Source organism: Alexandromys fortis, unplaced genomic scaffold (assembly GCF_014885135.2).
Source record: "Alexandromys fortis isolate MF-2015 unplaced genomic scaffold, M_Fortis_MF-2015_v1.1 scaffold_54, whole genome shotgun sequence".
NCBI lineage: Eukaryota > Metazoa > Chordata > Mammalia > Rodentia > Cricetidae > Alexandromys > Alexandromys fortis.
The window spans coordinates 10,481,177-10,505,704 of NW_026067958.1; the positions used below are offsets into that span (position 1 = coordinate 10,481,177).

At 40.7% G+C, this 24,528-nt stretch overlaps 1 protein-coding gene across 2 annotated transcripts in view; it reads right to left on the reverse strand.

Annotated features, from left to right (window-relative positions):
* Odad2 (outer dynein arm docking complex subunit 2) overlaps nt 1-20,353 on the reverse strand; it is a 171,752-nt gene extending 151,399 nt beyond the window's left edge. The window contains exons 1-7 of one of the 2 annotated variants that reach the window (XM_050152717.1): nt 20,054-20,353; nt 19,393-19,525; nt 16,717-16,978; nt 8,227-8,384; nt 5,776-5,962; nt 4,710-4,816; nt 4,384-4,520 (exon numbers count right to left, since the gene is read on the reverse strand). In XM_050152717.1, coding sequence (XP_050008674.1) covers nt 4,384-4,520; nt 4,710-4,816; nt 5,776-5,962; nt 8,227-8,384; nt 16,717-16,940 — 813 coding nt within the window. In that variant the 5' untranslated portion in view covers nt 16,941-16,978; nt 19,393-19,525; nt 20,054-20,353. Of the gene's footprint in view, nt 1-4,383; nt 4,521-4,709; nt 4,817-5,775; nt 5,963-6,461; nt 6,551-8,226; nt 8,385-16,716; nt 16,979-19,392; nt 19,526-20,053 lie in introns of those variants that run through there. The other variant, XM_050152718.1, reaches the window with a different exon arrangement.
* Between the last annotated feature and the right edge of the window lie 4,175 nt (nt 20,354-24,528).

The following is a 24,528-nucleotide window of genomic DNA, read 5'->3' on the forward strand; positions in this document are numbered from 1 at the left end:
CCACCTCCACCTTTTTTCATTTCCTTTTCTTCCTTACTGTATTATTCGATCATAAGAAGTTACAAAGAAGTATGATGTGGGATTCCCCTCTGAATGCTATGAATATCATTAGTTAATAAAGAAGCTTCATTGGGCCTATTGCAGCACAGAATAGGGCAAGGCAGGAATTCCGAGAAGATAGAGGAGGAGAGAGTAGACAGAGTTAGGAAGACACTGTGTAGCTGCCAGAAGAGGCAGATACCCAGAGTCTTGCCAGTAAACCACAAGCCTCATGGTAAAATATAAAATAATAGGAATGGGTTAATTTGAGATATAAGAGCTAGCCAATAAGAAGTGTGAGCTAATTGGCCAAGCAGTGTTGAACTAATACAGTTAATGTGTGGTTATTTCAGGTCTGGGCAGCCATGAAACAAATGAACTGTCTCAACCAACAGAATGGTGCCAACTGTCTGGGGCATAGATCCACATAAAACCTAAAAAAGGTTTTGTTTTGTTTTTTAAAAGGGCTTCTAGACCCATAAAAATGGGAACCAAAGCATAGTTTTTTGGCAGCCACATTTTTTTTTCAGATGGAATCGGTTTGCTGGTGGTTAGCAGTGTGCTGTGGCTCCTTTAAGAGAAGGCTTACTGACTCAGCATAAGTTCCTGGTCATGCTGGCAGCATGAACTCTTGACTCTTTCAGGAGGCTGAGTACTTAAATGGGTTTTGTGGGCAGCATGCTGCAAGTTAGTTGGTAGCAGAATGGGTCAACTGGTTACCAGAGTTGAGGTGGTGAGGACGGCTCCCACCCAGCATTCTCAGAGGCAGTGAAGGGACATCTGCCATGTTGGACTGGGCAGAGCCAAAAGGCAAAGCAGTTTTAATCCTAGCCATGCAGCTTAGCATTTTAAGAAGCAGTCCTGGTCAGAAAAGGATAACCAATACACAATAAAGACAAATTCAGACGGAAAAGACCCCTAAATGGGTCACAGTGTTGGATAAATATACATGGGCTTGAGAGAGAGAAGAAAAAGAATATAGAAAAAAATAAAGCAAAATCTTTAAAGAGACAGAGTACAGACTGTCATAGATTAAAGGAATAAAGAAAAATAAGCTATGTAAAGAGGTAGTATACACAGAGTCTAGAATATATAATATATATAATATTATACATAATATATAATGTATATAATATATATGATTCTATTTTCTTTTAATTTTTTGATTGTGAAGGAGGTAAGTTCAGAGAGACACTTCATGTATGGGCTGCTAAGCTAAACCAACATATATGTTTTAAAGGTATCTTAACTTCAAAATTTGGGTCTAAAGATATGTTGCTTTGGAAAACAGGTTTTGCCTTTATTTTTGCAGAAAATGAGAACCTGTGGATTCCTAATGTGGTTTGATGGACCAACATCCCCAGAAAGGTCTCCGTGAACCCCCAGTTATTTCACCCAATGAAAGCAGAAAGCAGTTTGGAGAGAACTATGCCCAAATTCCCAGATATTGTTTGTAAATGTTTGCTTACATTTAAAGGGGAATATGCTACATACATTAATACTCTGTATTTGTATACCTTGCTTTATTAATATAAATTTAAGGTCAATTTTGTTATATATATTTCTATTCTTGGTGTTGGTATTATGCTTGTGCAGCTCATTTAAAAATGTAATATATATTAAGAAATACAGGTTAATAGATAATAATCTATAATAGTCAAGCTTGTAGTCATGTTAGGTTTTCTAGATGTACAGAGATATATTTCATATGCACAGTTATTCTTCAAACCTTTCAAAGACTAACAGAATATGGCATTTAAAATGTTTAAGAACTTAGGACTTTTCATGACAATGAGACACATTTGCTTCTAGTGGCACCAATATACTTCAAGAGGTGATAGGCATCAAAGATGCTCCTTATGGAGTTTGCTAGCCATTTGGGCAAGAAACTGCTCTTGCCTGGACTGCTTGATGTTATGCTGTATGAACTAGACATGTAAGACCCACAGAAGCTGCATAAAGAAGGTGAGACAGTCCTTCGGGGTTCCTGCTTCATGAAAGAATCTACCAGACAGCTGGGCGGTGGTGGCGCAAGTCTTTAATCCCAGCACTCGGGAGACAGAGGAAGGCGGATCTCTGTGAGTTTGAGGCCAGCCTGGTCTAGAAGAGCTAGTTCCAGGACAGGAACCAAAAGCTATGTAGAAACCCAGTCTTGAAAATAAAAAAATAAAAATAAAAATAAAATCTACCAGGCATTCTGAAGGACATAGAAGAAAGTGACTGACAAACAGCCAGTATAGGCAGAACTATCATTGGAATTTCCAACTTCATGGAAAAATCTGCTAGATACTATGGGCCTATAGGCTAAAGATGGTTGCCCACAATGTTACAGAAGAACTTTGGGTGACTGTCCAGGTAGCAAGATGTCTCTGTCAATTCTAGAGTTTTGGAAGTTGCTTACAATGCACTTCCTGTTTACTTAGGCAATATGAAATTCTTCTGGAGTCTTTGATAAAATTGAAGAAATAATAGTTATAATTATAGTTTTCCTTAGTTATGATAAAAGATAAAGTAGATATGACTATTGTAACTAAAATTCTTGCTTGATAACTGTTTTGTTGTATGTAATCTTGCTATGTTAAGGTTGAAACCTTCCTTTTAATTTAGACAGAAAAGGGGAGGTGATGTAGGATTTCTTTCTGTATACTGTGAATATCATTGTTTAATAAAGAAGCTGCTTGGGGCCTATTGCAGCACAGAATAGGGCAAGGCTGGAATTCTAAGCAAATAGAGAAGGTGGAGTTAGGGAGATATCATGTAGCCCTGGAAGAGACAGACGCCTAAAGCCTTGCCAGTAAACCATGAGCCTCGTGGTAAAATATAAAATAAAAGGAATAGGTTAATTTAAGATATGAGAGCTAGCCAATAAGAAGCATGAACTAATAGGCCAAACAGTGTTGCAATAATACAGTTTCTGAGTGATTATTTTGGGTCTGGACTTCTGGGAAACTAATGAGCAGTCTCAACTAGCACAACTATACTGTTTTTAATATTTGGGAATTGGGAGTTTTTCTGGTTTTGGTGTTTGAATTTTTCTTTTACATCTGAAATATTTAATGCTTCATAATCTAATCCTTGATAGAAACACAAGCTGCTTGCTCCTCTCTACAAGTGAAAAGAAATCATTTCTTCTTTTATATTTTCTACTAGAAATTTTACTTTTCTAAAAAACACACAAACCAATGAGCAGAATTATGACCTATTTTCTGCATGCAGAAATAAGTCAAGTTAACTACTAATGAAGGAAAAGCACTCAAATGTGCCAGAAGGTCTTCTTAGAAGTGGTACTAGGACCCTCAAACCAACACAGGCAGGGCCTAAGACCTTGTGAAGTCACTGCTGTGATGGGGTGGGGTCTCTGTTGGGACCTGAAACCTCCTTGTAAATCCCAACTTCACGCCAAAGGTTCCAAAGATGAGATTACTGAGGAGGTGGCTGAGCTCCTTCTAGTGAGTTCAGTAACTCAAAAAGAGACCAGAATTCACATGTGCTAACCTAGGATCTCAGAGGCTGTATGCTGCTTATCACTTTCATCCTTAGTTTTAGAATCTAAAACTCAATTTCTGTTTTGGTAGGTTGGTTTGTTGTCTGAGTTCAGACAGCAAGGATCAAAGGAAGAATGTCACTTCTTCTAAAGTGCCCACTGTCCCAGCAGGTCAACCCAGTAATAGGTTTTCCTTTCCTTGCATCCCATGTAATAGTTGATTCCAGTGTCCAGTTTCTGCTTCTCCCACAGAGTTTCCAAGATGTCATTAGGGGAGCCTGGTGCTCCACCTTCACAGGCTCAGGTCCCAGGTTGCCACCTCCAAAGGTATCAGCACAAACTGGGCAGCATTCACACTCCGAAGCTAAGGCCTGCTTTGTCAAGACTCTTTCTGAGCTCCACCAGAATAAGTGCAGCCTAGAAGGGGACTCTCTATAGCTGGGGCTCTTGCTCCTCGCTTCAACACTGAAGACCCCCCTCTGTTCCCTTGCCCTTGAACTCTTGGGATATAAACTACAGATATTTCCAAAATTGCCTGTCTTATCCTTTTGCCCTTTTCTAGCTTTAATTCACATGTAACAGATTCTGTTAAAGAAATTTTAGCTTGGAGATGTGGGAAGGGTTATTTCTAAGCCCTTTTTTTTTTCAAAACCTGGCTCCATGCCCTGCAGTGCTGATTCTAAGATGGTTTGGAATTCATTCGGGAGATGAATGGAAAAGGATCAGGCTTCTGTCTCTCAGAGCAATGCTCCTTTGTCTACAACCATCAGGATGCAACCCACAATATAAGCCATCCCTCACACGCTTAGCACAGAACCCTAGACATCCTGTTTTGCTATATTTCTTTAAAAAGTACTTACACCATTTAAAAACACTCCTTCTGCACTGCAGGTGATGCACAGAGTATCCACATCATGCGGTTTCACCAGCACATAACAAATCTCCCCTTGAATCTGTCTCCATGGTGGGGCGCGACAGCCATTTGAAAATTCATAATCTGAAACCATAAGTAGGAGGAGTTCAACTTAGCAAGTTGAAAGTATATCTGCTTCAACAAAATAGATATTGTGAGATATAAGAGAGTTCATTATCTTGAACATTCAACTGGAATACAACCATGGGAAAGTGTTTCAAACACAGTTATGAAAATATAAATCATGTCAAATTAACCCGAGAAGTCACAAACCTGAAGTGTATTCAATTGACTCCAACACTGTCTGTTCCCCTTTTCCGGAAAAACGTTTGAGCAGCTCAATGTCTTTCTTAAACGTCGCTGGATTCAAACGGATCTCTCTGAAACAAACATTAAAAAATCAAGTGCTTTGAAACAGAGTCAAAATGAAACACATGGATACATTCCATAACGTGTGTGTGTGGTGGGGGGTGCCTATTTGCAAGTAATACTGAAGTCATTTTAACCATTTTAAAAACCTCAAGAAATTTACATTGACCTAGGTTTTATATTGATGAAGAAAATCATGTGTATATATTATACATACATGTATGACTTGTAAGTAGAAGACAAAATGTTCAGAGAGACAAAGGGGACCAATGAACCAGTGGGAAGGGGAAGAGTTTCTCAAAAATGGAGCTATGAGAATGAAAGTCCTAACATACAGTAGGTATATAGCTAAAATCTTGAAAAATTAAAAAGTAAACAGAAAAGAAAATTCTATCTACAATAACACTAAATACACACAAATGTCAATTTCTTTTAAAATTGCTTCTTTATTTGTGTGTACCTGTGTGTGGGCACATGTGCAGGCAACAGGCCATGCATTGAGGTCATAAGATAAGCTGTGTGAGTCAGTTTTCTCCCTTCACCAAGGTGTAGAACTTAGGTCATCAGGCTTAGCAGCATCTGTCTCTATCTCTTGAGCCATCTTGCCTACTCTCAAGTGTTCATTTCATAATAAGAGTACCACAGCCTAAAAAATACTAGAAATATAAGCACAAGTTGTCCTATATAAACCCTGCATGCTATTTGTATTGCCACTTAATGATATGTGCAATTATCTAAAGAGTCTTTGAAAATAGCCAGGTCTTTAAAGCCTTCTGGCCTGAAGAAAACCCCATTAGACTGTACTAGCATTGGTAAGAAATTGTCATTAGATCTTGTATAAATAAATACAATAGAATGGACATTTTGTTCCTGTAAACTGAAATGTTAACTCAACAGCAGTAACTTCCTCTCTACAATACTAAAAGCATAGTTTTGTAACTAGTTTTGAACTGCTTCTCTTCACACTCACAGTGAGATGTGCTTAAGGGAATGATTGAGCAGATGCAGGTCCAGTTGCTTCAGCAGGATGGCAATTTTCCTTTTGGTATACGTTTCATTGTCTTTGTTGATCGTATCAAGAATAGTTAAGGTAGTGGAATCTTCTTTCGTTTCACCATAATCTGAGCCCAAGATTTTCACGATAGGGTCTCTGTTAGCTGATAAAAAAAACCCATCAATATAAATATTAAAGATTATCCAGATACAAAGACTAAGAAATCCCACCAAATTCTCCTTAACTGGCTCCTTGCATTCAGTTATCTCTGGCCAAGCCTGTTAGGTTCCTCTCTCTTTCTGAGAGTCTGTTGTATTAGGAGCTGTCTTCAACCTCTTCATATGCTCTTCCTTGTGTTATATCAGCTGTTATATCCGTGTGTTATATCCTCTCCCTAGTAAGACCAAAACCAAGACTAACGCCCTTCTTTTTTTGACTATAGGATACTGTGCGCAGTAGATACATTCAACTAACATGCTCGGAGTTGGTTTGAAGAGAATGCTTTTGCCTACAAAAGCTATGCCTGCCACTGTTTCCCATTCCTTGTCTGCACCTGTCTATGCCTGCCATTGTTCCCCATTCCTAAGCCCTTTCTTTCCCAAGAACGTTTCCTTCTCTCTACAGGTCTGCTACAATTTTTTCTCATGCTTGAAGTGCCTAACCTCTCAGTGCCTTTTGGTGCACACAGTCTGACCTCTTGATGATAAGAGTTGGGAAAATCAATGTAGCCAGCATTTGCCTGTGTTCCAAGCTGTGGAAGACAAGTAAAAACTCCTGGTCAGGGTTAAACAGAAACAAAATTGGATCCCAGGGATGCAAAAGGTGGAGTTTGTAAAAGTCAAAAACAATATAATTAAAAGTAAGGGGAAATGAGAGAAACTTGCTTTAGAACAGAACATTCTAGAAAAATGAAACTCTGAAATTATTAGGATGTGGAAAGACTATGTGCATAAGACAAATTCTAATAGTCTAACATCACTGAAATGATGACTTTACCTTGCCAACAGACAGTGAGCTGTGCCATAGAAGATTGCTTCGTATGATTTGATGTGAGACAAGAAAGAACCAAGGAACAGGCCACACATCAAGCACTTCAACTGACCCTTCTTTTGACTGTTGTTTAATAAAGATTTTTAAAAAGACAAAAAATAAACAGCAAGGGAAGATCTGACTTGCAGATGATCCTATGCTATGAACCTTACATAGCATGACCTTACAGAAAGGACAAAATTCATCAAAGAATGATGACCAGTTAGCTAAAGCAAGTATACAGTGGTCCCCGGATTATGTCTCCTCTGCTAACTGTCTTGAATCTGACTCTGCACTTGGGATATCATCCCTACTCAAAGTAGTAGCTTTGTTGTATAGGTGGCTATACAATGAGCAGCTGGAATGAGATAAAAAATGAAGCTGCTTGCACACAGTCATGCTTGCAGAGGTATGTGAAGGATGGCAGCACTCTGTTCTATCATTCTTTGCCCTCCTGAATACTGAGTCTGCACTGAACCTGGATCTAGGCTGGCAGTTAGCTCCAGAGACCCCTGCCTGTCTCATCCCCACAGTGCTAGGGTCACCTCTGCCCAGATTTTTGTGTCAGTTCTGGGGTTTGAACTCAATTCCTAATGTTTGCACAAGTGTGATTACCCACTGAGTCATCTCTCCAGCCCTAATATTTTTATTTTTAAGGAGCATTCTCTCACCTCACATAGAAGTAGGCAGAATTTAGTTTTAACCACATTCCTGTAATTCAGTAGTCCCCTATTCTAAGCCCACAAAAGACACAGGATACATCATTACCTATGAGTGGGTGTTTCTCCTGATGGGAAATGTGTGTACCCAAGTTTTAGAGGCAACTACCACAGTACTGTCCACATTAGACACTGATGGGTGAATGATGATGAGGTTGGTGTATCTCTTCAACAAAAGAAACTCTCATGGAGCTGAATGCACATAACTATTCACAGAAGTCTGTGATTTCACAAGTGGAATATGGTTGAGGAATGAGAAAGGAGCATAAGAAGAGCTGTCTCTTCCAGTGAACAAGCTTAAATCCCTCTTGGAGGAAACAGACTGTCATGCACAATGTGGTATTCCAAGAGGAGGTAGACTCATGTTGGTCCCAGTAACCTGTCTTCTAACATGAGCTTACATACCACAGGACACTGGGCCTTCCAGAAGCCGTATGCGAAAAGTGAGAAACCTAGAAGGCTGCTCCTGACACATCAGACTTTTCATGTAAAGCAGAAACTGGGTGTGGGCACTAACAGCTCAGCCAAGGGAAATGAATGACAATCCTCATGAAATGGTAATATGACTTTTTAATCTTTTACATGGTAGATTTTTTTGAAGTAAATATAGTAAAGGCCTCCCCTTCCTCCAAGATTGTGTGTCTGAAAGCTCAAATGCCAAGTGGAGAGTCCATATCACCTTCAATACAGGCCTGGGCCTCCTGCAGCTTGTTGTCTTTGGCAGCTGATAACAACTGTGCCAGCTGCCCAAAGCTCCTGACTTGAATGTGAGGCACAGAAAGAAACAGCAGGGGCTCTCCGTCTTTATCAACTTCTTCTGATTTGGCAGTCGTTTCACTATAAAATGGGGGTGGGGAGAGGAAAACTGAAGTTACCTTCATGCCAGAAGACATTATGAAGATATTTCTACACTCTACCCCCAATCTCCAGGAACTAGAACTGACTGGCTGGAAGCTCTCCTGCTCAGTGACAACTCGAAAGCTCCCAGCAGCCACTGTGAGCGCCAGTCCTCCTGGAGACATTATCCCCACAGTTCCTAGAATTCACTCCGAACTTCATTTGCCACGGTTTTCAGGTCTGTTTCTCAAAGAATCTGCTGTTTTTTGGAGGGTCTTTTGAACAAGCTCCCACCAAGGCACTCACACTCTGGGGTTCTCCAATGTTACTTTATTTGTGAAAATTTCTATTCCACAGTAATTAGTGGTTGGGAATTTCCTCCACCACTTCGTGTTTGTGAACAGAAAGGCAAGCTAGGATCTTCTGCAGGCTATCCCCCCACTCTGAACACCATAATTCAGTTTCTTGTGTCCTTAGCATTGTAAGGTGTTTTTCCTTTTCAAGAATAAAAATTATTCAATTAAGTTTTTTCATTCATTTTACATACCAACCACAGTTTCCCTCCCTCCTTTCCTCCCCCAATCCCCACCTCCCATCTACCCCCAATGGCCTTTCCCTAGTTTTCCAGGTTTGAGCTTTATCCATTTTTTATTTTTGGTTGAAATTTAAATAAGAGTTTCATGAGTGATATTGATAGATTTCTATTACTTATAGCATGAATTGCACGTCTAGTTTTTCAACCAGCTACTGCATACATTATTTCATTACATGCTGATATCCCCGAGAGGTGCTTGCATCTGAACAGCCCACAGTCTGTACCGAAGCTGCAATGTGGGCAAGTACCTGAGAAACATTCCCGATTGGACGTAAAGAGCGAAGGCGGCAGATCCAGATTAGTGTTAGTTTGGGGCACTGTAACAAAATACCTGAGACTATTAGCTTAAAACAGAAAAGGCTGGTTTGAGCTCACAGTGTTTGAGGCTCTGGTCCACAATCATTTGGCTCTTTCATGTTGGGACCATAGCCTGGCAGTACACAGCCCAGGAAGGAGTGAGGAGGAAGACGGGCTGAGTCCCGACATCCCCATTCAGACACAGGCCTCGAATAGCTTGGCATTTTTTAGTTGGCATATCTCTTAAAGCTCCTTCCATCTCCTTGATTACCAAGACTTTATCACAGGAGTCTTTGAGAGACATTTACCCCAGTCAACTGGCACTAAGCAGAGAGACAATGGGAGACAGAATAATAGCCTCCCAAAATAATCCCTTAGGAAACAAGGGATTGAACTGATAGACAAGCAGGCAAACTAAGTTAAGGAGTATGACCCAGGAAGACAACTCTGCTTCTGTACTATCAGAAGCAAACAGGGAGGTAAAGATCCTAAAAGGACAGAAGCTGGGTGACACAAGCCAAAAACTGAAGAAACTTGCAGGGGTTATGAACAGGAAGAACATATTCTCCTGCTGTCTTATGAATCAATGTGCCCTATCATACTTTGATTTTTTTTCACCCTGCAGATTCATTTTAGATGCTGCCTGTCAGAAGAGTAGCTGGTCTGGTGGTCATTTGTGGCAACAACAATAAGCTACCACAGGATCTCTCTCAGTGCCTGGTACCCATCTCCAGTGCCTCAATTAGTAACTGCATCTAGAAGATGCTGACTAAATATCTGTGGGATAACTGAATGCATACAATACATGCCAACTTGATCATGATATCTGTGTGGAAACTGTGTTTTCCACATAACGAGCTCCTGGGATACTCTGTAGGATGAGGGCCATTTCTAAAGATGACTGACTCCTTTAAAAGAATGGTCACTCGGTGGTAAATTGATGATCATAGGGATGAGCTATAGACTGACAGCCAAAAACATAAAGCCATTGAACTGGGCTAGTGAAACTCATGATTGGAACTAGGCAAGTGTGTGGGTGTTTCTCCCTGCCCACCAGCTGAAGGTTATAATTCACAAAGGTATGAGAGCGACAGCACCACAGGTGCACAAAAGGAAACTTCAGTTTCATCATTTCTAACATCTGAACATCTTGGAAAGAAAAACACTGTACCCCACTCAAGAAGAATGGGCTGGGCTGGAGTGAAGACTCAACACATAAAAGACCCCGCTGAGCAAATCTGATGACTCATCAACCCCTGGAACTTACATGATGGAAGGGGAGAAACAATTTTTAAAAGCTGTCCTCTGGTATTGACATACACACCATAGCGCACGCGCGTGCACAGACACACACACACACACACACACACCCCATATACATGTTTAATAACAGATAAACTTAGCAAATATTAAACAAAAGAAGGTGCTAACAATGAAGCCTACTGTCCAACTAGAGAGACTTTCAAACTGGAATTGGGGAAATACTCCATTGATACGACAAAGCAGGAATGCAGGAAGTATATGTTAAAATTCTAATATATAATAATTAAAATATATACTAAAATATTTTTTAAAGCTTCAATGTGACTTTAATGTTCCAAAAGAGTAATTACTCATAAATATACAACTAAACAATAGCACAGGAAAAGAGACTCAAAGTATTTGTATTTTAGGGATTAAAAACACACACACAAAAAATGTGTTCAGTAGCAAACATTAAACAGGGCTGGGAGCACAGCTCAATGACACATCACTTGCCTAACATGTGTAGAACTGGGCTCCAATCACCAAAACTGCAAACAAAACAAAGCAACCTGTATGCTGTGACCAAGGAAACAGACATTTCATGATAGTACAATTGCCTCCCACAACACACAGTTCTGTAGGTTGGAAATAACCCTGCAGAGAATATAATTCAACCCTATTTATAACTGATGAAAAAAAGTAAGGCTTGTGAAAGTAGGGTATCAGCATGGTGAAGAACCTGCCAAGCTCCAGTGGATGGCACCAAGCCTATGCCAAGCTCAATGGATCACAAAACAAGGCAGACAGACATGAGAATTGTGGGTAGGAGGAGGGTGCTCAGGGCTGGAAGGGAGATATAGGGTAAGCATCACCAGTATGTCTTGTATACATGAATGAAAATATTCGAGAACAAGTCTAATTCATAACAATTAAAAATGTCAAACATTAACAAGAAAAGAACACTAGTTTATTTGAAAATAAAAACTATTTCCCCCAAAATAAACTACACTGGAGAACTATCGGCAAACATTCCTGCAGGATTAACATGTAGGGTGTGTTGAAATAAGAGCGGCGGGGTTGCGTCCCCAGCACCCTGGCCGCCTGCTAGCTTATGCCCCGAAATAACAACACACAAACTGTATTCATTTAAACACTGCTTGGCCCATTTCAATCTAGCCTCTTCTAGGCTAATTCTCGCACCTGGACTAGCCCATTTCTAATAATGCATGTAAGCAACCCAAGGTGTACTTACTGGGAAGATTCTAGCCTATGTCCATTCTGGGTTGGAGCTGCCTGGGAGAGCAGAGCCTGGCATCTCTGCTCCAGAGAGCAGAACTGTCAAGTCTCTTTGGGAGCAGAGCAGAGTCTGAGCTCACTTCCTCTTCCTCCCAGCATCCTATTCTGTTTACTCCTCCCACCTATGTTTTAACCTATCAGGGCCAACGAGTTTCTTTATTGCTTAACCAATGAAATCAACAGATTGATATATGACACTCCCACATCATAGGGTGTAGTTCCAGGAGGAACACATTGCATTCATCTATTCAATAAGAACTTGCACCACACTAGGCAGTAGTAGCATATGATTTTAATCCCAGGACTCAGGAGACAGAGCCTGAAGGATCTCTGTGAGTTCAAGGCCAACCTAGTCTACACAAAGAAACTCTGTCTCGGAAAAAAAAATGAAACGAATAAAAAGCAAAAAGAACCTGTACCAAAGACAACAGAAGGGTAGATGAAGAAGATTTTTTTTCTACATGTCTAAAGGATTGGATTTGAGTATCAGCTGCTCACTCACCAGGAGAAGGCAGGTCAAACATGAACTGGCTATCACAAAGAACACATACAGGCCAGCATAGCTTAAAGAATAATTGTCCCATCAATAGCTGCACAAGACACAGCTTAGCCACAAGGCAGACTTGGGGCAGAGAAAGCTGACTTGTAGAACAAGGGGCACAGGACAAAGGATTGTCACAGCAGAAGCATCAGCTTTTATGCTCAAGCATTGAAAGATATTCCTGTATATGAAGGGAAGATTGGGCAGGAGTTCAAGGCAGGAACCTACAGGTCAGAACTAAAGCAGAACTAAAGTCAGTAAGCAGAGGAAGGCTGCTTACTGACTTGGTTCTCCTGGTTTTCTCAGCTATCTTACCCATTTCAAGCCAACCTGTCTAGGAATGGCATAACCAATAGTGGGCTGGGCCCTCCTACATCAATTGACAATTTAAAAATGCCCTTAGGCCAGTCTAATAGAGGTAATTCCTCAGATGAGAATCTCTCTACTGGAATATGTTTGTTTCAGGTTGGCAGAAACCATGATATTACATCCCTTGGTAATGTTCATACATCACTTTAAACCATAACCTTTCTTTATCCCCAAGACCTTGTGTTACTATTAAACTATAAAACACAGCCCAACTTTAAAAGTCTAAAAGTCTTTAAAATTTTAAAGTTTATAAAAACTTTAAAAGTCTAAAGTCTCTTTAACAATCCAAAATAAGTTGCAAACTTTTTAATCCAAGGAGAAAGATCCAGAGTAAAATTACAATCTGACATCTGGGACTTGCTCATAATCTTCTGGGCTCCAACAGGCTTCATTATTATTACCTATCCATCTCTGCTATTTACAGCATACATAGCTTGTCTGGTAATCTCAGGCTAGCTCCACTACATATGTACTGTTTCCTTGGTGGTAATGAAATTTCCTTGGCATCTCCAGTATCCAGGAATCACCACTACAACCAAGACTTTATTTTTACCAATGGCTCTCTGGCTTCTTATCATGCCAAACCTCAGTTTTCTCCCAAGACCCTTTCAATCCTGGGGACTTCACTACAACTAGGGTAGCACCTATGCCAATGGCACCACCTTTCATGATACCAAACCTCAGCTCCTCTCTTTGATGCCTTCAAAACCCATACCACATGGGAAAGTCTTACACATTGCCAACATTAGCATCCACTTTGAGATGCAGTCTTGGCCCCTCTAGACCACAACTTCTATGTATGAACCCTGAGGAAGTGTTTCCCAGAAGATTGTATCTCGGTAATTCTGGTCTTTTACTAATCTCAGATAATTTTTTTCAGCTCCAGCTAAGCTGCATTGATTATTCTAGCAAAGTAAAGGTTTCAAATTAGTGACGCTAGTCTCTTGTCAGCCATACCTGATTCTCCTGCCCCAGTAGACCAAAAACCACAGATTCCCAATTGAAAATATCACACAAATGTTCCCAAGAGTCTTTGAGGGACTCTCAAGCATCCTTCTGAAATTCATTAGCCTCCATCATCTGTTGGAGTTGAAAGACACAAAGTCCCAATGTCTTCTTGATATTCTCATGTTCCAATCTCCTACAACAGCTCAGTAAGCACTGAACACTCTTGCCATTTCCGGCTTCAAGTTCCAAAATCCTCCACCTTCTTCCCACAAGAGTCCAAAGAATAAGAGCCAAATGGCCAGGTCCATCACAGATCACCCCATTTTCCTGGCACCAGTCTCTGTTCTGGTTTGCTTTTTGTTGCTGTGGTTAAACACTGACCAGAGCCAACCTGGGAAGAAAGGGTTTATTTTGTTTACAGGCTACAGTCCATTATCAAAGGAAGCTATGAAAAGAGCTCAAGGAAGGAGCCTAAAAGAAAGGACTGAAGCAGAAACAATACAGGAACACTGCTTACTGACTTGGTTGTCCTGGAGTTTTCAGGTACCCTTTTTATGTAGTCCAACCCCACTTGCCCAGGCTGGGCCCTACTACATCAACTAGCAATTAAGAAAATCTGCCACAGACATGTCCTCAAGTACATCTGATGGAGGCAATCACTCACTTGACATTCTCTCTTCCCAGATACGTCTGGGTTTGCATCAAGTTGACACTACTAACTATGACAGAAGTTGAGCAGTGGCATGAGTCTATTTACCCCTCTCTGCTCTCTGACCTTGCATGTGATGTGATTAGCTCCCTCCTGCTAGTCTGACTCTTCTTCCATAATGGACTATTACCTACAACTGTGAGCCAGACAAACCATTTTTCTCATACGTTTCTCTTGTCAAGGTGTTTTCTCACAGCAACAAGAAAGAAAACTAAGATGCCAGAGGTGTGACCTTGAGGAAGACATTGGGACTTCCAACTCTTTCATCTTTTTCCAGATACCATGAGGCACTCTTCCACCACATACTTCTTTTACCTCATCATGGTTCCCAAAAAGGGGGTGAGGCAGAAAGAAGTATCAAGATCATGAGCCAAAACAAAGTTTTTCCTCCTTTCAGTTGATTGTCTCAGGTATTTTCTTACAGTCACAGGAAAGTGACTCTGGGTTATTGACCATTCCTTAATTTGTCGTGTGAAGCAAGAGTTAGAGTTAAACACAAAGCATTTTAGTATTTTCTGCTATGAACAGAATCTTATCTGTAAATTTTGCTTTTTTATAGGCAATCAGTACCCATCTGGTTTTCATCAGAGCCACACAAGCATGGTTTAATTCTTAGTAAGTGATACTACTGAACCTCTCTCATCCAACATCAAAGGTTTCTTCAGTAAAGGTCAGAAACAAAAAGAATGGACAGCAAAAGTTTCGTAACAAATTTTACAGAAGTAAAGTAGTCAAGGGGCCACTGTTTTCAAGATACACATGGTATCAAAATGTCCAAGCCTCCCACTTAGGAGGGGGCAACATGCAGGAAGACCGCAGGCAAAGTCTACATATGGGAACTAAGTCAAAAGAATTTGTTCAGAAGAAAGAAAAACAGTGACACATTTGAGGAGTATATTGCATCCCAACACTAAGAAGACAGATGTGGTCATGTTTGGACTTGGCACACAGAAGTAGTGCAGAGGCCAGGTATGATGACAACTTTTCTGTCATCTGCTCTAAAACCATCTCTGTACAAAGTAGTTAATGTGTTTCTAATAGATTTTGCAGCTGAGTCCATCTTTCAAACTTAAAAAAAAATTGAACTTAAGTGGAAGCAACCAAAAATTGGGCATATATAAATGAGCAACAGTAGGGCAGATAGTGAGCCTTGGAATATGCACCACACCATTAAAAATTAAAAAATTAAGAAAAGGGAGACAAGACACTAAACAGTTCTTCAGTGCAGTTTAGGAATGGGTTTGCAATTGTGAAAATGAAATATTGACTTTATTGTCCAAACAATCCCAAGGGAAAGAAGAAAGCTATCTGCAGGAAGCTTCAGAGAACTGGGAAATTGCTTTTTATGAGATCAGTTTTTAAAGGAGAAAAGGAAATCTTAAAAAGGGACAAGTAGGGCTGGAGAGATGGCTCAGTGGTTAAGAGCATTGCCTGCTCTTCCAAAGGTCCTGAGTTCAATTCCCAGCAACCACATGGTGGCTCACAACCATCTGTAATGAGGTCTGTTGTCCTCTTCTGGCCTGCAGGCATACAAGCAGACAGAATACTGTATACTAAATAAATAAATGTTTAAAAAAAACATAGAATAAAAAAAAAGGACAAGTAACAAGAAAGAGAGTGACCAAGCTACATAATTAAGTGAGGGTGCACGCTCAAGTAAATGCACACATGTGCTTGCTTCTGACTCAAATACAGCACACAGTGAAACATATGTGTATTTCTAACCATGGCTATTATAAGTCCACACACACAAGTATGCATGTGCACACACACATGTTCACACACATATTCAAAAGAGATGAACTGTAACCCCACCCTTTAAGCTAGTGGTCGAATCTTTGTAAATCGCATTTTTGAGCAGGTTGCTAAGAATTTCCTCCCTTAAGGACCATGGGTGGGGAGCAGTAGGTGCAGCTCTGACATGGCTCCAGCCCCGGGTTCTAGTTTCTCTTCCACTTAGCAAAATCCTCCACCCTCCTCTTGTCTTTCTAGGGAATGCTATGGTTAATACTATAATAATTTAGCTATATCACAAACTAGGAACTATTAATATCTAGAAGGTCATATAGATGAGTGGAAAGGCAAGCAGGAAAAGGGAGTGGACATTGGAAGCTGAGATCTGGAAAATGCATCCTCTATCAAAAGGAATGACATTTATAGTAAAAAGTAGACAAATCCCATGTTTGCCACCTGAAATACTCTTAAGGCTCCTTTGTATCTCCACTCTGCAATATCCAGTTTAGGGAATTATTATTAGGCCTGACTCCTCTAACAGTCAGTGAAACTCTATACAAAGTTGTCATTAAATTCTAGAAGCAACTAAGTAACTTACCTGATAATATAACCTGATTCAAATGTTGAGGGCTCCAAATTTGTTTTCCACTCAAGTGGTTCTACAAAAATGAATTTTGCCTCTTGGGGATATTTATAAATGAAAGACTCCACAAATTTATTAATTTCATTCAATATTGACTCGTTCAGTGGGGTGATCTCCAGGGTTCCAGTCCCATACCCTGCAGCTGTCCACTGTGCCGATCTGGTCAACGCCACACCCATGGGTCTGTTAATACTCCAAGCCAACCACAGAACAAAAACTACAGCAAAACAGAAGGAGTTAGAGGCTTCCACATTCTCATACAAACATTCTTTGTCTTCAAGATTTTATACTAGTACTATCCAACCTACAGTCTACATTTTTAACAATCTAACCTTTCTTCAATGCAATGAAACAGCTAAGCATAACTACATAAAACTAACTTGTATTGAAGGAGTTTCCAATATCAGCCTGCCCTAAAGTTAGTAATGCCTTTTTAATTTCCAAGGGTCTAAGAAAAAGAACAGCTGGACAGAAAGCTCAAAAAGAGAACTTCAAGAATGGAAAAACAGAATCAGAGATTGACAGTAAGAGTGTTGCTTCCCAGCCCTAAAAGAGGTTGGGGGTTTAGTGAGAAGTGCACATTTGATCTGAGCTACACATCATTTAGAATTAGGCAATTAAACTAATTTTTTTGTTTTGGCTTTCTCAAAGTCATAGTTTCTGAACGGGTACAGTGATGGAGGAAAAGCCCTCTTCCAAGCGCCTTAAGTCCCTCACATGCCTCTGGGGTTAATAAAAAATAGGATCAAACTGTGACTGTGAATTGTTGAAAATTAAATATTTTAATTTTTGATGAGAGTTAATACAATATATTGTGCTTATTCAGTGTATCTGAGAGAGTCCCATATATCCTGTTTGTAGATCGTGTGCAAAACAGAAACATTGTTTTCTTATGAGTAAATGTGGTAGATATGGGGTCAGGGCAGAGACTTTTTAGTTTTTTTTTTTTTAAACAGGTTATCAAAACAGTATAGCAAGAAACTTAAAACAAATCCAAATAAAATATATTTTACTTTGGCTAAACAGAAATTAGTATGTAAAAATATGACTTTATCTGAAACATTCAATAAGAACAAAGTCACAACTTATTTTAAAAATAATATTATTTATAGATCATCTATATTTTGTAAAGCCATTGGCTGTTAAAAACCTTCCCTCCAGAATATTAGATTGTCCTAAAAAGGCTTTGAAACACAAGGTTTGACACAATAGTGGATATTTTACTTTCTGTACCATATTAAAATTTGAAATCCAATAGTAGGAGTTCAGCAGCTCTCTCCAGAGGACCATTTCCTGCTGGGGGGCAGGACAGCAACATTGTTAACATGCCTATTTGTTGCTACAAAATGACCAAGAGAGACATTATTGGCATTTAGTGGTTAGTGCCAAGGATACAAATCTTCTTCTTATGCCCAGTAGGAAGAACTCTGCTGAAAAACTTTGGTATTTGGAAAACTTCAGATAAGCAATACGGCAGTCTAGAATTTCCCTCCACTTTATGAAAGTAACAAACCAGTTTTCACAGTTTTAGTGTGGACTGGATACTCAGGCTTGGAAATACCATATAAATTAAACAAAAGTTTGCATACTTTGCTCCATGTGGAGCTTTAGTCAAGAGCTCAGCACCTTGGAAAATCACACTGTCATGATAATGTCAGCAGGAAAATTTAAGTTACATTCTGACCACTGGTATCAGCCTGAGTTTGGAGACAGAATACCACATTCAGGTAATTCTATTTCAGAGTGGATGACTCCCTAAGATATTCTAATATAGTGATGCCTAAACATTTGCATTTCTTTTCTTTCACAGAGCATTATCAGTGTTTAAAATTATATTACCTATATAATACTATTATCTGTACTCTTGGTTTCAAAATACTAAGGTGTCATTACAAGGTATTTGTTATAATATCCAGGTGTTGTAGAAAACCACTTTCCTGTGAGTCTCTGTCTCTTCTAACTTTCTGTCTTCTCTCCTCTCCTGTCCTCCCCTCCCCTCTCTCTTTTTCCCCCTCTCTCCCCCTGTCTGTCTACACACACACACACACACACACACACACACACACAGAGAGAGAGAGAGAGAGAGAGAGAGAGAGAGAGAGAGAGAGAGAGAGNCACACACACACACACACACACACACACACACACAGAGAGAGAGAGAGAGAGAGAGAGAGAGAGAGAGAGAGAGAGAGAGAGTTAGGTGTTGGTAAAACAAAATATGATGTAAAGATTTTTCTGTGATTTCTTTTTTCTATTCCTAATTGATGGAAAGTGCTTTGGTGTCAAATGCATAAGCATGTGTGCCTGGCACTTTAGTTTCCTAGTGTTCTGAGAATAAGTATAAACAATGGAAATGTGCAAATGCTTTATCTAATCCAGAAAAGCTTCAGAGGATGGTCTGCCTCTATTTAATTATAAGTGTGAACTTTGCTTCCAAAATCGTACCTGCAGGGTGTGAACCATCTCTTTCCTTCACTCTTTCTAAAGAACTGAGTGTTATAGATGATATGTTACTATGGCAGTCAGGCAACACTGTGGCGATTTCTTAGAAGACACTTTAAAAGAAGCTGAGACATGCAAAAAGTTCTTTCACTTACAATAAACTTTTATAGAAATGTAAATTTAACTTACATTTAAATCTATGCAGATTCTTTTTCCCAATCAACGACGAGGAGCCCTCCGATGGACAGCCTCTTTAGCACGTTAACTGGAGCCCTAAGAGTGCCTTAGACTCTGGGACAATCCAGAAAGCAAGAGCAATACTCTTAGGAAAGAAAAGGAAAACAGACGTGTTCAAACCAACTCTTACAGTTTATCAAGACAGTGTCTCCCAGCCCCATTGTCAACAATCCATTAGTTCTTTTAACCTTAATGACTACAGCAAATATATAACAGGTATCTCTGAATTAATGTTTCCAAGTTCAGAGTTAGAAAAGAACAAAGTATACGTGTGTGTGTTTGTAAAATTATAACGACTAATTACTAGTTTTCTCAACTCTAATAGAATTTTTCTTTTATGCCACCCTCCAAGCTCTCTCTATCATTAACAAAACACAACAATTTTGAAAGTAATCTCTGTAACAAATCCAGTTCTTCGGAGACTATGTAAATCTCCAAGTGTATTATTATCGATGGAGAGCCAGGACATGCCTGGCCATACTATGCATGAAGAAACTATTCAGCATCCCCTAGGAAATGAAGTTTCAGAACTGACATAAACAAGGTGCGATTTAACTCGACCCTGTAGATGTGAAGATACAGGACCCAGGCACTGAGCAGGCGCATTTCAAACCTGAGGCTGAAGTGCTGAGGGTACTAATATGGTGAAGATATGGGGGAACGGTGGGCGGTGAAGGTCAAGGTGAGAGCAGGAAGCCAAGCAGAAGGCAGAGGGGAGACTGGGAAGAGGCGGGAAAGGAGGAGTGGAAGGCCAGCTCAGGGACAGGAGGAAAGTGAATGAAGGAAGAGGAACCGAGAGGGTGGAAGAGAGGTAGAGAGAAAGAAGACCGCCGAGAGACTGGAGAGGCTGGGTAGAGGGTGAGACGGTTGAAGAGGCACAAGGACCAAGAGGGACACAGTAGGATGGGGCAGAGACGAAAGGACAACCAAGGACAGAGAGGTCCGAAGGAAATTTCCAACACGGTGCATGCCACCACGGCCACTCACCTGCAGTGTTGCCCGGCACCCAGGCACCCGCGTGAGCCGTTGCTAGGATGCACGTAAACACTGCCCTGCAGTGCTCTGCGCCGCAGCCCTGGGGGAAACCCACAAGCCCTGCCTCAGGCTCCCGCTGCACCGCTGCCCCTAAATCCTGAAGCTCCCCAGCCCTGCACCCTGAAAAGACTGGGATTTCTCCTGCTGCCTGCAGAACCCCAAGACTCATTCCAGCCCACTCCACCATCTCTGAAAGACTACAAAAAAAAAAAAAATGGAACAGAAAGCCCTCAGAAAAGAGGCGTTAGAATATTCTGTGATGTTTTACAGGCTTCCAGACAAGGGTATTCTAAGTATTGAATCCATTAAAACCCTCAAAAATAGCACTGGGACTCTCTTAGGGTATCGGAGGCGTGTAGTTCCTTTATTATTAAAGTAACTATGATAAAACTCAGACACACAGGGCTGAACATACTCAACAATTAGCCTTCTGCAGAAGACTGAAGAGAAATGAAAACCTCTCTTCAATCGGCAAAAGAAAAGAAAGCATTATCTTTGTTCACTAACATACATTTTCTGAGATTTATTGTATTTTTAATTATGTACAGTGGTGGTGAGAACGTATGTTTATGTGCCAAAAGAAGAGAGAGTATCTTCCAGAGCTGGAGTTACAGGCAGTTCTGAGGGCCGGGAACTAGACTCTGGCCCTCTGCAAGAGCTTTACCTCATTAAGATGTCCTTGACCCCATTTGTAATCCCTCTACCAGCAAGGTAACCCAGGGGGCTTAGAGAATGAAAAAAAAAAAAAAAAGACCATACTGGTAGTGGACCGAGAATGAACAGTATACTCTCTTAGGGTACCAGGTATGTAGGTGCAATAGATGAATTAAGGTACAAGACAGTTGGACAGTCCCCAAACATCAAAGGGGAAAATGGGAAGTGATAATAAGGAATTGCATGCCAGGGCTACAATGTCCAAGTTCAATTACAGACCTCTGGAGACAGGAGTAAGAAAAATTTAGCCTCTCAGAATTTTTGAGCTCTTTTATTTCCATTTTGAAAGCATCAGTGTCGTTGAGGATGGAATATTTTATTCAGTGGAACCTTCTCCTGCAGAAAAATCTAGACTCCTCTACATCCTTCATTCCAAGAAAGACTTCCCAGAACTTCTCTGTGGCTTGTCACCTGTCTCCTAGCACTGCAAGAAAACCACAAGAAGTGCTGTTTCCTTCAGTGTGTGTCCCTAAGATCTAAGCAGGTGACAAACACACAGAAAGAACAAAATTGTCAAATCATATAATGAATGTTAGCCTGTTTCCTGTCTCTGTTGCACAAGTCAATGGAAAGAGAGTTCGTTTTCTTGGAGAAAGGTGGTAGCACCTGTCTGAGGATTACAAGTAGCTGTATTCCTAGAAAAGAGCCTTCAACTTCAAGAACCCACTCAGAAGCGTGCCATACAAAGGCCTTCCTGCACTGCTTTCATGTAGGATGTGGGCCCACAACTCAGTTCTGCTCCATAACATGTGATATAAAAATCTACTGGAGTTCTCAGGAAAAGACTTGATCTGCCAGCCATGTTTCCTTGATACCACCTACCCTGGCTAGGGTGTGCCACCGCCTGCCTGGCACGTAGTAGATAGATACTGGATCCTTTGATAGCATCTATAGGGCTGTCAGAACAGGGATCTCCTGGTATTATAAATAACTTAGATATATTTTATTGCCGTTCTGGAACCTGGAGGTTTCAATCAAGGCACGGTAGCTGCCCTGGGGCTGAAATGTTCATGCCATGGCCTTCTTCTTGGCTGACAGATGGAGGGTCATCTTCACATTCATATGGCACTCTCTTTGTGTGCCTACCTTCATGTAAGTGTTCCCACTTCTAAAGGACATTGGTCCTATTGGACTAGAACTTTCTCCACTGCATTCATTTTAATTTGATTGCTTCTACAAAAACCTTATGAACGCTATAATTATAGCTAGAAGTCCAAGGGCTAGCTAGTCCTGAATGAGTTTAATTCAGTGCAAATTCATAGCTTGTCAGATTGCAAGGATTCATTTGTGTGGGAATGGCTGGTAATGTGACCATTTCCAGACCACACCAGGCCTCAAGTAGAACTGGTTTTTGTTCAGTATCTTAACCAGACAAGGACTGCCATGGAGGTGGCTGAAGGAAAGTACAGTCACGTAGACGGTGGTTAGGTCTTGTGGGGCAGGATCATTTCAAAGAAGTCTTCAGGGGTGATGAGAGAAAATTGTATGAAGTCTTAATGACAAAGATCAAATCCTCAGGTCCTGTGTTGCCTCATAGAATATATTAGTTAGGGTTACTCTTGCTATGAGGAAACATGATGACCAAAGCAATTTGGGGAGGAAAAGGTTTATTCGACTTTTGCTTCTGCTTCACCGTTCATCATCAAAATGAAGGAGTGCTGCTTACTGACTTGCTCCCCTTGGCTTGCTCAGCCTGCTTTCGTGTAGAACCCAGGACTACCAGCCCAGGGGTGGTATCATACACAATGGGCTGGACCCTCTTCTATCAATCACTAATTAAGAAAATGCCCTATAGGCTTACTTACCTATGTCCTGATCTTATGGAGGCATTTTCTCAATTGAGGTTCCCTCCTCTCAGATGAAGTTAACTTGTGTCAAGTTGACACAAAATTATGTAGCACATGAAGAATCAAAGGAGTCCAGCCTCGTCTGCCTCCATGTGAACCCTGCTATTCCATGTCGGTATACACTGAACACCTAACCCCATGGTTGAGAAGTCAAGTTGCTCCTTCTCCTCACAGTCAAGTGTTCTGGACACTCAAATGTTGTTAATACTAATCTGTGCTGGCACCACTTCATTGGGAACCTCATATACACCATTGTGTGAGAACATGTGGTGTCTAGTCAGCCACTAAAGCAAAACCTTTGTTACACCAGTGCAATTGATGCTGATTAGCAAAAGCTCGGAAATTAGTCTGGCCAAAACATGAACACAGTGGTCTCTGTGCAGGATTCCAAAACAGAGAAAGGCTAGTGTCATGAGACATAGCATACAAAGATGAATGAAGACAAAAGGTGAATGGGTTGGTATGGGTTAATCATTCAGTATAAGTCCAGGAGAAGTACAGGATGTATTAGGTAAACCCTTTAAATCATAATAAGGCCAAAGGAGGAGAAAGAGAAAGGAAGAGGAGGTGGTTGCAGTTTATGGAAAGGTCTTTTTGTTGTTGTTGTTGTTGTTTGCCTGTATTTTTGGTTTTAAGATAGGATTTCCCAGTGTGTCCTAAAACTCATAAATCTTTTGCCTCTGTCTCCCCAGTACAAGAATTGCAGGTGTGTGCTATCACAGATGTCTCTACAGGAAGATTTTAAGCAATGAATGGCATGCATGATATGATTTGTGGTATTAGAAACCATTTTGTTGGGGGAGGAGGGCCTGGAGGTGTATCTCAGTTGGTGGAGCTTTCTCTGAGCATGCAATAAGCCCTAAGTTCAAATCCCAGCATCCTCTAAAACCAGCATTATGGTATAAGACTATCGTCCCATTGCTCCAGTCTCTTGTGGACTTCTTTCTTGGCCTCTCCTTGGTTCCCTTCCACTACTATGTCTTATTCTATTACCAAAACAAGTTTCTCCATTCTGAACCTAGTCTCAGGAATCTGGCAGATCACTATGTCTGCTGTCAGTTGGGGTCCTACTACAGGCTACCATCATCCAGGACCTCTATCCACTACTGGGCTACCACTGACTACACCTAAATATGACCTTCAAGAATGCTTACATGATGTTTTTGGCAAACTTCCCCTGTAAAACTTCCCCAGGTCTAGCCTAGCACTACAGATTTTTCTCCATTGTTTATTCCTGGAGTTCCTCCACTCAATCTGTTTCTCATTCCCAAGACTCCTCAGGCATGAGGATCTCTCTATCTCCCTGCCTGCTCCTACTACACAGGGCAAAGGACACAGTTTTGCCTTGAGTGGTCTCTTTAAGCCTCTCTTTTCCCTTTCTCTCTGAATTGAGGTAAGATATGGGAGGGCGGTAAGTACAGAGGAGAGGATCATGGGTCACTTTCCAAAGAGCTCATCCATGGACATCTACCTATTTCCTCTACCTTCAGTC